The sequence below is a fragment of the Atta cephalotes genome (genome assembly GCF_000143395.1).
Source record: "Atta cephalotes unplaced genomic scaffold scaffold00046, whole genome shotgun sequence".
NCBI lineage: Eukaryota > Metazoa > Arthropoda > Insecta > Hymenoptera > Formicidae > Atta > Atta cephalotes.
In genome coordinates this window covers 112,051-127,650 of record NW_012130110.1, presented here as the reverse complement: position 1 = coordinate 127,650, position 15,600 = coordinate 112,051, and the positions used below count along the sequence as shown (strand labels likewise).

Below are 15,600 nucleotides of genomic sequence, written 5' to 3'. Positions count from 1 at the left end.
TATAAAAACAATATCAAAATAATTCAATAACATCATTTTTCCGGAAATATGGATATTTAACAAGCATATTTTTGGAAAGCGCTAAATTTCTCCTCGTATTTATATCGAATCAGTCATCGAAGATAATATTTTATAAAAAATCAATATATACTTTTAAGAAAAAAAAACTCCATTTATTTGTCAAAGCATTCACTCAATCGTTCTTTTACGTCGTTTTTCAGCTGATGCACTAAACTAAATCGCATGCAATAAAAAACTGTAATCCTCTTGCAATTTTTTGCTCTTTGTTGGTTATTTAAGATTCATTATATTCTTTGTAGATGATTGTAGAGGATCTCTTTCGTTACGATCATTCGGTACGAGTTCTCATTACGATTATTGCTGTTTTATCGTACAAAGAGTGATATAATGTGATCAAAGCCTCGGATCAAAGCCTTAACATGAAGAATATATAGACTTCTCGTATATTATTCAAAGGGAAGTTGATTACAAGCACCTGCTTATATGAAACGACATGGGATCGACACATCACAGGCAGTGTACAGCTGATATCGAATTATGACATTGGAAAATTAGGTCGAGTCCTCCCGCGTGAAGTAGTGATTCGTTACGGTAGTCATGGTCTATCGTATCGTCTCACGAGTCTCATGTAAGATCGGATAGCGGATATTCAACGATGTTCCGCTATTAACTACTGTGATCGTCACTACGTCCTATGGGATTATCGTAATATCGCACGATTCTATGAGAGAACGGGATTTGTGTCATGGACGGAATTTCAAACGGACTGTCAAAACATCCTGCCGCATGCCCACGGCATTTTTCGAACATCTCTTTATTTTTAAGGGAATTCTGCTTTTATGCGCGAACCGAGAATAAAATCTTCAAACTTCGTGCTTCGAATTTATCGGAAATCTCGAAGACGCCTGATACAAATTGGTAAGAAAGTATCGCGTATTTTTCTTTTCTCTCGCGCGAACGTCAGGTTTCTATTGATTTTGGCATAACTACTTCCGAGCTGTATCGAGACGTATACTGTACTGAGCGTACCGTATTGAAAAGTAATTTCGTTTGCTCGCATACACTAATGGAATATATGCCATCGATTCATGAGAAGAAACGAACGTCACGTTTGTCTAAAATTTCGAATAATGAAGGAAATGCATGTCGCATTCACGAACTGGACAGTTCGCCGATAGCGAGACTATATAATAGTCAAGAAGTCATACCTGATTAGACAGACAATGCGAAACGCGACAGGGAAGCATCTGAAACTCTGTATAGTCCGTATATATGTGTATGCATACATGAATATGTACGAAGCAACGATTCTGTTCAAAATTCTGAAATCCTTTCACAGCTGTCGGCCCAGGGCAATGCAAAAATTAATCGTGGTACGAGCATAACTAAACGACCAGTCCATTTCGATGTAAAATGTACGGATTATCTTTTGCTATAAAATCATACGATTGCTCGTTAAAAACAGTAAAAGTGTCTTCAGTCGCGAGCAGGGGACATGACAAATTATGCTGACTCGTTTCGCAATTCTCGACGTCTGAGCCGAAAAACCATAAATCCAATTTAAAGAAGGGCCACCGGTGTTTACCAGTTTTATACAGCATTCGTCAGCAAAAGAGGGATTCGCACGAGATTATCCGTAAAGTCTCTATAAAAATCTAAACACGCGCGCGACACAATGGCTCCTTAAAAGCGATCTCATCGCGATTTTACGTCTTCTCATCTTCAACAAAAGATATCACAACCTTCCTGAATGTATCGAGTTAAAAGGAGCCGACGTTTTATTGGCGTTTCCGCAGATTGGACCTACGACAGGTATACAGAAATCCTTTTGTACCAGAGATATACTACCTATGTCGCTTGTTTGAGATTTATATTCTCCGTCTACTGTTGTGCTTCCGCGTTGGCACGTATGTGCGACTCTCCTCACATCTCCGCTATGTATTGCATTAACTTGGACGAATGTCATTTCTCGTGTGTGTACCGACCGTATGTAAAACTTATGTACTACGCGCGGTGCAGTCACGCCGTACAAAGCAAGCGCTATTCCACTAACGACGATGAAGTAGTATATGCGCGTGATTAAGTCGTACAAAAATAGAATTTCTTGTTTCTGCAATTTCTGAGCAAGAGAGAATGCTGATGACGAGTATGCTCGTTTCATGTAAGAATTATAATACTCACAAACGAGAAATTGTATAAAATTACTCTTTTGTGCAGCAGATATATTGATATAATAATATAATCTAATATAGAGAGAATATGAAAAAGTAATTATTCTTAGAAGAAAGCAATAATGATGAAAAATGAACAATTTATACAAGTAAGAAAGATCTGAGATAGTGTATATATAATGCACTATCACAAAAGTTTCAACTCTTCATTTTTATGAAAATATAATATAAAAAATAAAATATAAGAGGAATAAGATAATGAATAAAAAATATTAAAAAATGTAAAATAATGAACAAAAATATAAAAAGAATAAAATAATCAACAAGAAAAGTATATACATATATACATATAAATTTATATACAATATGTATATATGTACACACATCACCGTTCAAAAATTTCAGCACGCTCTCTATTTATGGAAATTTCATAATACAAAGAATAAAAATGAATACAGTTTGTATTTTATGTTTTTAAATTTATTATTACCTATTTTCACTAAAATTATAAAAAGAACTTATTATTCTTCAGATTTTTTTATTTTTTCAAGTTCCATCTCTTTAAGTTCTGATAACAGAAGCTACATTTCTTGACGTTCTGTCAATAAGTTCCTCAAGTATCTTAATCACAAACTTATGTTTAATCTAACGCTTTTCTGCGAGAATATACATTATTTTCATTCTCTTATTGTTAGTTATGATTTTCAAATGTTTGTCACTTTATGTCTAGAACAAAATTTCAAATTGATATTTCTTTCGAATGTATAAAATATTAGTTTATTTGAGAACTTTATTTATAATTTCTGTTTATTACCATTTCTTTGCAATTCGTGACTTTATTGAATGTTTCCGATCGAAATAAGACTGAAAATACAAGAATATATCGTACACATTATAATTCATATTTTATAAATAAAAAAAATGGAATTGTTAGCAAAAACGACGCGCTAAAATTTTTAAGTGGTGTGTAAATTTTTAAGTAGTGTGTATATATGTGTGTATATATGATAAGCTGTTATTAATGCAATGAATATACTACTTGACGGCCGATTTTAAATGGAATTAATTCATCCTTACTTCCGAAAACATAGTTTTCCACATAGTTAATTCGAATTATGTTCCCTTTCAACGTTAAGATTATAGAGTATAATGGGAAAATTTCTACATAATTGAATTCCATTTCGTAATTGTGTTAAAGTGTATTTTTAGAAGATTTCCTTATATAGAAATACTATAATATATCACTGAAATATAATGGTATAAATCTTGCTTGTCGTTTATGTGAATGTAAGATGAGCTTAAATCGTCGCGCAACGACGCTTAATTTATCGTAAAATGAATTAATGCTTGAGGACTGTATAAGAGTGATAAGAAAAGTCACTAATATTTATTTGGAGCGCTAAGAATCTTCTTGAGAGATGACTTAATATATCCTATATATCTCATAATAATCCATTTATGCAATTATATTTATCATCCGTGGATCTTCCTTAGAATAATTGTCCATTGATGTGGCAATCATATCCGCATGTGTTTAACTTAAAAGAAGTAAAAATTGCTCACCGCGAGCAATCAAATCAGCTTCAAGTTTACGGAAATCCACGGAATATCCGGAAACAAGAGAAATGCGTACACAGAGAGACTGAGTAGTAGGAATAGCTAACCGTGAGTTAGATAATTAACGCACTCGGCGGTACTTCCAATTAGCACGGATAGGCAATTAGCATATAAGCGCGAGAATCGATGGCAGTTTGTACACAGTGGACGGTACGCAAGCGAGAGAGCGGGACATTCGCGCTGTGCAATATGCAAAAACGGAGGACGGGAAGATCTACGCCCATTAATAATCATTTAGCGAATCCAGCTCGGATAATATATTAAAACCATTTTGTTGGGTTATTTATGGATCGCGAGCATCGAACGCCTTTAATTTATCTCTTACCGCTTAAACGGCAGGATTTCGCCATATTTTTATCTCTCGCAGCTCCCACCGAAAATTAAATTTTTTAAATTTACGTCACTCGTTGCGCGCGATACGTTCTCGTGAATTTATACGTCGTATCAGATCCGCGGGCGTAGTTGTTTATCGTATTTCTCTAGCGTGCAATAATTAACGATTTTACAATAATTGGAAAAGAGGATTGTTTGCGCTGCCTGCGAGTTAAATGGATACGAGTATTAACTTCCGCGCTACTATGAAATGAATCGATTCAATTTTCGAACAGCACATTCAGTTCAAACCCAGGCACAACTTTGTTCAACGGAGAAAACAGATCTCACTTCAATGTAAAAGTTTATCCCGAGCTTGAAATCCCGAAGAGACATTTGATATGCTACGTCGTAGCAAGTTCGTTCACTTTAGCTGGAAAATATAAACGGTACATGACGGTACGGACTATGTCTTCTTCTTTCCTCCTTCTTCCTCTCTTTCTCTCTCTCTCTCTCTCTCTCTCTCTCTCTCTCTCTCTCTCCCTCTAGATCACATGAATTTCGTACTTGTAAAAGATATCTTGTACACGGCATTTGTTTCCTGAAAAAGTTCGAGAAAGAAATCACCGAGATCAACGAAGTTTACAAGCGATATATATGTGTCAACGGTGAAACGTTGAAACAAAACGCTTTCATCAGGCAGAATCAAAAACTGCAATATTAAAAAAGCTTTGATAACAAAACGCGGAGAATGGCGTTTCGAATTCTGATAAAGTCGGACAGAGAAATATGAAATTTTTCATCGCATACATATAATCACGGAATTTCATTAAATCAAAATTATTAAAACAAGCGAAGATGCTGTTGCAATGAAGAATGAAGGTGGAATGAAAGGAGGAAAAAGGAATATGGCAGAAAAACTGGCATCGTCGAGAAAAAAACTGACGGCTAACACCATTCTATCCTCGACGATATTCTCCTGTTGTGGATTTTTCTCGGTCTTCTTGTTTCTTTTTCATCTCATGATATCTAATGCGTTTCATCCGGTTGACGCGGATTAACGAGGGATTCTTGACCGTCGAGAATTGAATGTCATAAGTCACACAACGAGCTAATTATTGTCTGGTATTAATTATCTTAATCGATTGAGAACTCATCCTGTATTTCGTATGAACGACATAAATAATTATAAATTAAATATTAATTATTAATTATAAATAATTATAAATAATTATTATATATGCGTCGAGAAACGCTTCAAACATGTTATTTGTTAGTTATCAGATGAGGAATTTAATCATTTAATTGCGACAGCGATACAGAATGTATTTATGATAGATAAAGATATTGTGTAGTTAAACGTGCCTGCATTAAATATGCAAAACGAGAAAGCAGTTTCTGAGCAAAGCTAACTATTATGTCGACAGAAAGCAATCATTATATATACTTAAGCTTCGACTATATATCATGATAGAAAACGAATGTTAAGTAAATGATAGATATGGACGCACACAGCATCTAAAAGTAGTTAAACGAAACTTGAGAAGGCAATAATTAAATAAATAACACGTAATTTAGTCTAAACATCTTGGAAATTCAAGATATTAGAAAATATCGAACCAATTATATAAATTGTCGATTTATACAGAGAGATTTGCACAATTTTTTATATAGATAATAACAAAGTAGACAACAATAAAGAAATGGAAAGATACAATATTCGAAAATGTCTGACACGAAATGATTCCTACATAATAATAGCTACAACTTGGAATATGAATAAATATAACGAATCTCATTTATTCGTTAGATCTCCAATAATAGAGAATATGCGACTAGAAGACCTTCATCATTAAATCATTCTGAGTGAATTAGATATCAGCGATGTTAACATGTACTTATATATTATATTTATAAAAAATATATTATAATTTCAACTTTTATTATATATTATAATAAGACAATCTACCCTTTATATTATTCATTATAATTATTCATAATCGTTTCTTTCTTGAAGATTAATTCTAAAATATTAAAGTATTAATTTATAAATATTATTAAAATATTAAAATATTATATTTCTAAAATATTAAAGAAGTATTATCATGCTTTATATATAATAAATTTGAAGCGACATAAGTGTATGCGGGGACGCGCGCGTAAAACGTCGTGAGACTTAATTTCACGTCGTATTGCTCCGATACGTCGAGGGAATTCGGTTTATACGGCGTCGGACGTTGCAACGGAGAGGCAGTCCCAGGTTGCGCCGCGGGCCGCCGTCGCCGTTGAGGCAACCGAACTTCCCCTGTCTCGCTGAAAGCGTGTAACTGTTACCCGAACCCAGGGGATTACTGGTAATCTGCGGTAAGCTAAGATACGTGCAGCGCAGGTACCGACAACCTGTTTCGGATATTGTTACGACGAGTAGCCAGTTCCTTCCAGTCGTTTCGGATGGGAAGATTCCCTGCGAAATTACCTTCCTATTCCTCACGCGTCAGCTAGCTAGTTCTCGTGGACTCGTTAGCGCTGAAACGTACCGACGAGGGATGATCGCTGTAGCTAGGCACGAATTAACCGGTTAGAAAATTACGTGGAATCATTGCCGCGGAAAGATAGAAACGGACGAGTTACGACTACAGGAGTATCGCTCCTAGTTCGTCCTGGTTATGTTCGTCGGGCACGAACCAACAAGACGAGATTTTTCACCTGCCATTTCCAGTCTCGGTGGATTGCTCTCGGCGTCCGTAATATCGTCGCCAAATGGAAAAAATTCATTCGCCCGATCTGCATAATTCCGGAATTAGACATTAAGATCTAGAAGAGCTTGATTAGAATAATCTGCATGAGAACGTCATTCGACTGTTGCATCTTGATTTTCTACAAATTTAATCTCAGCCGATTTAAAACTCTTACAGGAGATAGTGTGTTTTGTAAAAATAGTCGGCAGCAGTCAGCAAAAGTACAATTCCTTAAGCAGTTTCGTTAATATGCACATTAAAGAAAAACGAAGATGAGGAGCGAAGAGGAAATCTCTGACATATTTAAAATAAAATTGTCAAACCCGGACTTGACTCAACTAAAAATATCATGTCACGGGCTGTATGTCATTGCTCTTTCGAGGCTCGTAGGAAACTTAAACAGAGTCTTTAAAAGTACTTTATATCCAAACATGGTATATACTACGGTATATATTAAGAAAACTGTTGCTTGCAATGAAAGTGTCTCATTTACGATGTAAATGGAAAGGAACGACGTCATAAGCTTGTCTTATAACTACATGTAACGAATAAATAAGACGAAAGTAAAAGATAGGAATGTAAATCCGTTCGTACGTTAGTAGAGAAGTTAACGAAGCTGCGTTATCATTCCCCATAAAGCATTTTTTTTTAATTAAAACTTCATCGCGGTAATTACTGACTTTAGTGGTTCGATGGTATCACGATTATTTTATAAGTCAAAGTGTGACGAAATCTCGATATGCGTTTTTCACAGTCGCGTGCAAGCGCGATTTTTACATCTCTTTCTTACGAAAGCACGGACAAAAATTTCTATAACTTCGAATAATACGTGCAACGAGAAAAAAGGAAATAAACTGCACGCGTGGTACATAGATATTAGTCGTATTTACGAGAAAGATGTCATAACATCGCAGGCTATGAATGACAGATAAATGAAAAAAGAAGGAAATATTGGTGATCGAGTGCCGCGAGGTACGAAAATTTTACGATAACTTTCTTTTACGTTGAAACTTGGTAATAGACAAATGCATCGAACTGCATCACGAGAATCGTTTACGCATGAATTAACTTGATATACTGCCTAGTGACATGTCGAGCGATTCGTTATAAAACGAATTTAGCTTCCACCGCGTTGCGAAATGTTATGCCAAAAATATGTTAGAACACTTTCTTATTTAGTAACGCGTTTTATGCCCGTTTTTTCATTTAGTTAACTTGTTAGACTTAACCCAGCGAGAAATGAATCAATATCGAATTGGCAATTATTTCTCATTCTGATAGTAAAAATTATATTTTTCTATCTATAGTTAATCATTAAAATAATAATTTTGTAGTGAATAATTTTTAAAATTATTTCTCTCTACAAAATCATTAGTTTAGTGATGGATCACAGCTAGAAAAATACAATTTGTACATTATCGTCAAATTAAGTAGAGTTAAAAAAAAAGTTCAAATCACAAGTTTACCAGATAATGAAAAACTGAGCCTTAAAATATCCGAGGTGTAATAAATTTCACGCGATATCTGCGTGAAAAATTTGTCACGCGTTTTGCCACAGGTTTTTAAGTTTTATCGTAGCGGCGTCGAAACATATCGAAATTCCGCGTCACCAGTCACGAGTTAAGCTCATAGTATTGACATATTGAAGTGGATCCACTCGTTACTCGCGCTGCAGTTTTGCCAAACGAGACCCGCGGGAGCGATATTCTGAATTTTCGCTATCACGTATGAGAGGCCCGTGAGAAATACATAGTTCGGAATGCGCGTTCGCACGCAGCGCCATTGTTGTCGGGCTTGCAGTGGATTACAGTAATATGAAATATGTCGCTTCTTGACAGAATTGCGCGAATTACGACATATGAAATGCTCGCGGCGATGTGGGTTCGTTCTCGCCGCGCGGCGCGAAACAAATTTTATATCACGCGCCGCGTCTTGTTGCGTCGCAGAGCATTTTTGACACTACTCTGCAACATGCAATTATCACGATGAATTCATATCATTTATATAATAATTGTGTAGGGACGTTCATACAGACAGACCGTCGTTCAGCAGTGTATTTCTCTTTCTTGCATTTCACTAGCATTATTTTTTTTTTACATATAGTTAACAGAAAGTAAAAAAATGTCTTAATGACCGATAATGTATCTCAGAGTAAGTACATTTTAAATAAGAAGGTCTTAAAAAAGAAGTATGCCGTGCTAAACTTTAATCGCGAACTGCATCCAACGAATGCAGTAAAAAGATCGCGTGCAAATAATCACTCGTGCGTTTCAGTTAAAGATGGTACCACAATAATTTCTCGCATTTATCTACATTCTTTTGTAATTACCCTCTTCAAGCAATCTTAATATTTTTCATATATCCACTCGAGAATATAATATACTATATATCTAAATCGGTTCCAAAAAGGTGAAATCGGTGAAAAAAGGATGTTTGATAGACAAAATCTTGATATCTTGTTTGTTTGTCACTCATTTTTAAACAAATTTTTTGTTGACATAAAAAGTTATCCACCTAAATAATAACATAATAATTATCAGTTTGATCCCTTTAAGTATTTGTGCGCACGAAATATTATTTAGCAGAAATCATCTAAGAATAACAGGTGCCAATTAATCTTTCCAGAATTAGACTCGAGATTAATGTTGAGTATTCGCGTGTCAGTGTGAAACATACATGTCGCTTGATCATCTCCGGCTTGTTCTAGATCCGCGATAATGCTGCTTTTACTATATCCCCACTATTATTTCGATAAGGTAATTACACGAGGATACGACGTTGATGAGATCTATTATTTTTTTACGACAATGGAAATATAATAATATCGGCTGTATCGTTACGTTAAAAATTATTTTTACGATTCCCGTACATATACCGATCGCCATGTAGAATAACATTCGCGAAAATGCAGAATGGCTGTCGCATTCGCTTTTACGAGTTTCTGTTATTTCTGAATTCTGGAGTGAGCTGAGCCGTGTTTCCATTAAGTCATACTCTGACATAGAAGGTGTATATGGCGGATGAAATCGCGTGCAAATTATCGTCTTGGTAGCAATGTGCAAAGGACCCTTCTCACCCCTTCCGCAATGCCACCTTCTACCCTATGAAGAATGACAAATGACCGCCCATTAGGTCGATTTCGTGGTCATTCCGTCGTTGCCCTCGCTTCGATTTTGCCGACAAAAATTAATTACAACGATTCCGTAGTTGTTTGAAAGCTGTTGGGAAGTGCTGTTAGAGATATTATTGTTAAAGACGGATTTCAAAGTCTATAACGAATGTATCGAAAATAAACTTTCTAGAAAATAAATGATATAATCCATGAAATTATAATTAAAAGGAATTCTCTATAAGAATTAAAAAAATAAGGTATTTTTAGAAATATAAAAAAACTCATTCACATTTGAACATTTTATACACACACACATAAAAGATACATTGTTTCATAAAAATCTTTAAATTTTTTTCACTCCTCTTTCTCCCTCCTATTATGTTTCAACCACTGATGGTCTGCGGCGATTTGTGGGAGCTCTCATTTCCGTTCTATAAGTTTGAAATAAAAAAAATCAAAATTCGTTTTACTTGTTAAATGTTATTTTTTTGTATTGAACTACTAAAACGTGGAAAATACAAAATGGCAGCATATCAAAGTAAAAGAATTGATGTTTATCAAGTTTAACTTTTACTATGACAGGCTACCATTTTGTCGTTTTTTTCATACATTGAGGCATTTTAGTGGTTCAATATCAACAACAGCATTCAACGAATAAAACGAACTTTGATTTTTTTTAATACGTATTTCAGGTTCATTGGACGGAAATGAAAGCTGCCATAATCACCATCATTGAATTATAATAAAGAAAGAAATATGCACGCAAAAATTCAGAAATATTTATACTTATTCAGGAAACATATTTAGATATATCTTTTATGTCTTAAAACGTGAATAAATAATTTTCCTATTTTATGTAAAAAAATTTTTTAAAATACTTCATTCTTATACAACTTTTATTGTTAGACGAGAATTCCCGCATCTTTAAAATAGAAATAAAAAGATGTTTATATCTCACGCGATATTTTTGAAATGAAAGATACAAAAATTGGTATAATATTTTAAATATAACCAAAAATTTTTCGAAAAGTTATTAAAGGTTGATCCTAAGCTGTCTCTACTGGGATTTAGATTTTTTAAAACTTTGTATATGTAAAAAAATAGGTTGTTTTTAAAACGAACTAGATTCTGTGTAACATATTTTTTATATATATTGTAACCTGGTGAAAACTGTTATGCAGTTTCTATTAAAACGTTAGCCTGCCATGGTAAGCTCTGGTTTATATTTTACGATGCAGTATGTTTGTAAAAACATAGCATAAAAAGATCCTCTTTATACTACAAAGTATATTTCTCAATGATGTGCACATTAAAGATGGTCTTTCTGGTTTTTGCGGTTTATTTACCGAAAGTACACGCTGCTTACAGTACTAGACGTAAAAACCACAGAACGCTATAAAAATAAACATATCACTCATTACCGGCATTTACTCACCGCTTTTTTTAACGTATTGGACTACATAATTAGTCTCATTAGGGAGAAATCGAATGTCATTATTTCACGATGCCGGAACATGGCAAAATAGATGCAGGCCTTAGCGCAGCTATGCGAATAAATATGAAAGCGTCGTTAATTAACACGACGTGTTAGTTACGCGTGTACTGCGTACACGTCGCGTCGGTTGTCTTTTCGCCGCTAGCAACACCTGTTGAAGTAGAGGTTAGACGAACCTTATGAAAATATAAGCTACGTTTCGCCACGTTATGAAGTAATTGTATAACGAAGTCGAGTTTCGATCGTAATTAAGTGCCTTTGAATCAGCAATAGTTGCAAGAACTTGCTTATATTACACGTGTATAAAATTTATTGTCGATAACGATACGTATATATGTACTTTATTTTCTTTGAAAGTATTCTGAAATTTCTTCTAAGGCAACGACGGACTATGAAATTTGCCTGACGAAAGTTTTGAGGCATCAACTTGCTGCGATCGATTCTGTAACGTGTCTCTCACACTATACATAAATTGCATGCGTGATTGCATTTCTCTATAAAATAACCGAAGATTACTTGTTACATTTTTGTTCCTTTCAAAATCTAAGAGCAAATTTTCTGTTCCTTTCTTTAACAACTATATCTAACTTATTGAGAAACGACATTTACTCGTTTTCCACAATAATATTCATATAATGATAATTGGAATGATAAATGTCATTGATTGTTAATCATAAATATGTACATACATTAACTATAAATACCACAACTATAAATCTATTATTGGATTAGCAATCTCTATATTTATAGGGAATATGCAGTGATTGTCAATTATAACTAACATTTGTCCCTCTGATCCAACATGCCATCAGTGATAATTTGAATATTTCCAAATATTCCTACTATTACACTATTCTCTCAGTAAATATAGACATTGAAGATAGTCACTAAATCACCAGAATTAGAATTTGCGAAAATGTCAAAGAGTATTCTCTTTGTTACAAAATAGTCAGTGTCATTAATGAAAATCAATAATTGTGTATACTCCAGATTATAGATAGACTATCGGAATTAAATACGTAAAAAGGAAAATGGTTTATTGGTATTTATGTAATATTTATAAAAAAAACAAAGATGAAAATAAATGGCATGGTAGATTGAAAATTTTCTCAAAGGAACTTCGCAAAAGTGCAGAATTGGCGTCACATTATTTTCGCTCTTGCAACCGAACGAGCTCAAACTCCGCTATTGAAACTCCAATTTTTTCTCTTCACGTCCCCACTGTAGAACATCCTTTTTTATCGCGCAGCTATAAATTTAAGAGGGGCTTAGCGCCGTGGTTTAATTAAACTAGTTTAGCCGTCATTCTCTTACCTAAGCCTTCTCCTACGTGCTGTGCCTGAATTGATCGGATACTTTCGTCCTATAATTTTCTTTACCGTTAATCCAGCAGGTTGTTAAATTAATTTTAGGTAGTGTATATTACCTACAAAGCGCCAAGTATAATAAGATGCGCGCATAGCGAAATGAACACGATGGCAAAAGTTTTCTAATAATCGATCCGCAAAAGTTTCTCATTTATTCTTCCGGCTACTCTAAATACACCAAGTAGTCAATAATGTTGGAAAAATATGTAATCATATTTTTAGTTTGGTTACGTCAGACATTAGATATTAATACAATATTGCTCATCATCCAAGGATAACGTTATAAGGCAACTTCGACATTAGTTTTCTGCTTCGTAAAAGATCTTTGACATTTACGAGCTCATCTGTGTTTATAGTTTTAGTAATTTATGAAGACCTAAATATTGTTGTCTATTAATGATATAATTTTGACATAATTGACGTATCTTCAGAAATTTTCTCATATTAGAAAAAGAAAGAGAAAAAAAAGAGCTTATTCATAAATCGCATATAATTAATTAGATTCTGAAAATTACTCTAATTTAAGTAATATTGAAGATGATTAATTTGAATAATAGTTTAAAATTGCTCTCTAAAATCTATTTCTCCTTGTTCTACGTTACTTTGAAATCGCGTACGCATATGTCATTTGATGAACACAATTATGACTATGTAATAGTGCGAGAGATTTTAATCACAGAACAGATTCATATCGCTAATGATATGTATCAACCGCGATTGCGTATCAGTCGGATTAAAATTCTTACAATTATGATTTACATTGAAGATCCGACTGCGATAAAATAATCTACCGAGTGTTATTTTAATTTTTCGATACTCGTATGTAACTGTCGGCGTATCGCGGCACGTTCCACACTTCGTAGTGCCCCAAGGACAGTTTCGATGGGTGCGAATTGCCCGTTTAATTATGGGACATCGGAGAATCTTACTAATGATATTCAGAATCTTTCCATTTATATCCCCTTTTATCGATTACATCATCGTGAGGTCGATGTTCTCGAGGGCGAAGCCGGAACGCGGTCGAGCAAAACTTCCTCGGATGAAGTCGGTGATAATAATCCGCTATTTCAAGTTCATAACAACCTCATGACGAGGAACCGTGAAGATTTAATTTAATTTGTCGCGTCACGGTCTTCGATCCGCAAAATACTACGCGGCGCGGCCTTTTAAATGAAGCCTTATAAAATACCTTGACACTTTCATTGTAGTGAAATTCCTAGGCGTGATAGAAAACAGAAATACTATAATATTTTACGACGAAAGAATTTTCTGTTCTCTAGAGAAATTTTAACTTTTTTATGTGATGATTTTATGTGAATAATACATCGCGATGATACAACGTAAGTAATATAATGCCAACTAGTGTATTTCTAACAAATTCTCCAGTGTTATTGATATACCAGCAAACCGACACATTTGTCGGTTGCAAGCACCTCGTGCTTCGACTTGGACGTACCGAAAGGGTTAAGCTCAATTGTAAATCAGGCATAATTAGTGACGTAACGGAGCGGCATTACTCACTTGGCTTATCCAGATCGGATAGTTCCACAGGCGGCGAATATGCGGCTACCAAGACCAGCATCGTCGTCGTCGTAGTCACGACACTCCACCACCGCCACCTCCACCACATTTTGTCCCCCTTTCACGCGCACTGCACACACCCTCGACCCCCTAACGGTCAGCGCCCCCCCCCCCTCTTCAGTCGTTACGTTGTCTCGCGGCCGTTGCGAGCTGGCACTAATTGCAACTCTCGACGTTGCTGCCGTTCTCGTCGTTGATGCCGTTGTCGTTGATGTTGCTTCTGCTGCTGCTGCTGCTGCTGCATTGCGCTGCCATCCACATCGTCCACTGCTCTTTGCCGTCGTTGTTGCTGCCGTAGCCGTCGCCGTGAACCGACATGCCACGTACCCGTCCTCTATCTATCTTGTCGCTCACCTATCCGTCGTCATTTAATGAGACGCTGACTATTTGTCTTTTGAGACTCTCAAGAATGAAATCTCTAACGACGATACATGCTATCACCGTATGGTGTTTCCATCTTATTCAACGATCTTCATTCTTCTCTCTCCTATCGTATAAGATTCTTTTCTCTTCAAATGGGACGATTTGAACGCGCTATCGATCTCTCCGGCAGATTTTCCGATGTAGACGTAATTCTTCAAACGCAGATAACACGAGTAGTTGAAACTTTATCCGCTTCGCGCCATTTACGCCGTTTGTTATCCCTTTTTTTTTATTCTATGACCGATGCGTTCTGTCAGGGAAATTTTTTGCTGCTACAGGATTCCATGGAGCGTGTTGGGCGAACGGATGATCACTGGATTTGTCAGATAAACGGATCCGTAACGGAGCGAAGTCTCTCCTGACAGGCTCTGAGTGGCGATTGTAGTTTTATCGTTGTAGAATACAAGCTCTTTTCGAAGGCGGTTCCCTATGAATTCAGAGCGCCTCTGTCTTTACATCTCTACATCGCGAATTCGGCTAACGCGTTCAGTCTCGCACAGTAAATCTCCGCGAAATGAAGCAAGATGTCCACTGGGCCTTTTGAAAGCTGAACTTCGCAAAGTCGATGTGTCTCGATACTTCGATAGTTGAAATTTCAGCAGGATATACGTTCAACTGCAATTATGCTGCAAATATTTACGACCCGATAAATTTTCAAAACACCTCAGAAAGTTTATTTCTTCTGATTAATAATACATGTGATATCGTTCAAAAAGAAGATTCAACGTGAAGATAAATTTTAAAACACTCATAAAAATTTGTC

At 35.4% G+C, this 15,600-nt stretch overlaps 1 protein-coding gene across 1 annotated transcript in view; it reads right to left on the bottom strand.

Annotated features, from left to right (window-relative positions):
- Positions 1–14,463, bottom strand: part of LOC105622566 (hemicentin-1-like) — a 102,649-nt gene extending 88,186 nt beyond the window's left edge. The window contains exon 1 of the mRNA XM_012203982.1: positions 14,355–14,463. Coding sequence (XP_012059372.1) covers positions 14,355–14,463 — 109 coding nt within the window. The remainder of the gene's footprint in view (positions 1–14,354) is intronic.
- Between the last annotated feature and the right edge of the window lie 1,137 nt (positions 14,464–15,600).